The 1746-nt window shown below is 34.7% G+C and overlaps 1 protein-coding gene across 1 annotated transcript in view; it reads left to right on the forward strand.

The window, feature by feature from the left end:
• The first annotated feature begins 1010 nt into the window (after positions 1-1010).
• The window catches only part of hus1 (HUS1 checkpoint clamp component), a 4822-nt gene continuing 4086 nt past the window's right edge, over positions 1011-1746 (forward strand). Inside the window, exon 1 of the mRNA XM_037694386.1 lies at positions 1011-1029. Within this exon, the coding sequence (XP_037550314.1) occupies positions 1011-1029 (19 nt within the window). The remainder of the gene's footprint in view (positions 1030-1746) is intronic.

Here is a 1746-nt window from a genome sequence, read left to right on the forward strand (position 1 = left end):
GTGAGTGCAGCTACAGCGTGCGCTCTCAGGACATTATTACCTGCAGTGTTCCCTCAGTGAGGACTGAACTAGGGAAAAGGACCTTCTCCTACTTGACCTCTCTAAGTGCCTTCTAAAACATCTGCTAAGTTCATGGCAAAAATAAATACAGACATGTTCCTGTTTTTAGTATTTTATATCGCTTTACAATTTGTTTTTGTTTCTACATAATTTTCTTTCATTTATTTTTCTCAACTTATATGCTTTCTTTTATGATTGTCTACTGTTGTCATCACTCTTTGTTAAAACCACGTCTCTCTTGTAAATGAGTCCTCGAGACTCAACGCTACTAACCTTTATAAATAAAGGTTGAATGAAAAAAAGGAAAAAAAGAGCAAGAAGCTAACATGCTAGCATGTTAGCTTCTTCTGTCTCTAAATTAGCGGTTTAAAAAACTCACGGCTGAAATGGTTCAAGCAGGCGATATCGACGATCTTCCCCCGAAACTTCATTTTACATCTGAAAAGTTTTATTTAAATTTACTGTGAAGCTAAATTTCGCGGGTTTAATCTCAGGGAGCGGAGTTTGTTTGGTCCGTCGTCCAAAATGATCCGACGGAAACAGCAGCTTCAGTCGTTTAATAATTGTATCCGCTAAACAAATCTGGATTTGACATTAGATAAAAGTTGTCCAAATAATCTGGAGGTTTACGGATCAACGTTCTCTGGTTAATGCTCTCGTCCGTCACAGTTTGAACCCAAACTGGAAAAGTTTGATAAACTCTGAAACCTTCTACAGAAACTCTTATCTGAAATTAGTTTTTGTTCCAAACTTCTGTCACAACTCTGCTTTCTTTAGAGTTAATATGCATTTTTATCGATAACATCCATTCAGATCTTGTTGCAAGGTGTTCCAGGTTACAGGAGCACCTTGGAAGCTTTCCACTTTGATTTATTTAAGGGGTTTTAAACATTAGAAATGTTTTTAACTTTTTAGATCCTGTTATTCATGTTCCTTTTGTTTGTGTAGTGATGGTGCCACCTAGTGGTGGTAAATATGTTGACATGACGTCACAACTCGTTCATTTTATAGCCATCATACTTTAATGTGATGTTTGAGAGGTAAAGAAAGCGAAGTTGAGATGGGGGAAATGCCACTAGAGCTTAGGAGAACACAAATAGATGTAACTTACTTGTCCAATATTAAAGGACATAGTGAAATTAATCCTCTACAAAATACTCTTTAATCTTGTCAAGAAAAAGAAAAGAAACAATTTAATAGTTTTGGATGGATAATCCTGGATAAAACTAAAGATGTAGGAATAAATAATTTTCAATTTAGTCCTGCTGTTGCTATCCCTGTTGTCCCACCGTGGGTCCTTGTACAAATCAAAGTTGATTTAAATTTACTAAACCGAGGGAAAGAATTAGAAAGTAATGAGGTGGAAAGATGCATTGGAAGGGAATATTCAAATTATATAAAGATTTATACTGATGCATCTAAAATGTTAAATAACAGAGTTGATCGATCTTTTGTAAGTCCAGATTTAAATATGAAAAATAAAATAGTAACTGATAAACTGAGTACAGGAGAATTAATGACAATCTTTATGGCTTTAGAATGGGTCAAAGAAATTAAAGAAAAAAGGTTATAATATGCTCAGATTCAAGCAGCGCATTAATAAGTATTCAGGAGGTAGACTCAAGATATTATATTGGATATAACTCACTTCATTTTCAGGATTACAAGTTATGGGTCAGAGGTTAA

Source organism: Nematolebias whitei, chromosome 20, assembly GCF_014905685.2.
Source record: "Nematolebias whitei isolate Nwh7 chromosome 20, NemWhi1, whole genome shotgun sequence".
Taxonomy (NCBI): domain Eukaryota; kingdom Metazoa; phylum Chordata; class Actinopteri; order Cyprinodontiformes; family Rivulidae; genus Nematolebias; species Nematolebias whitei.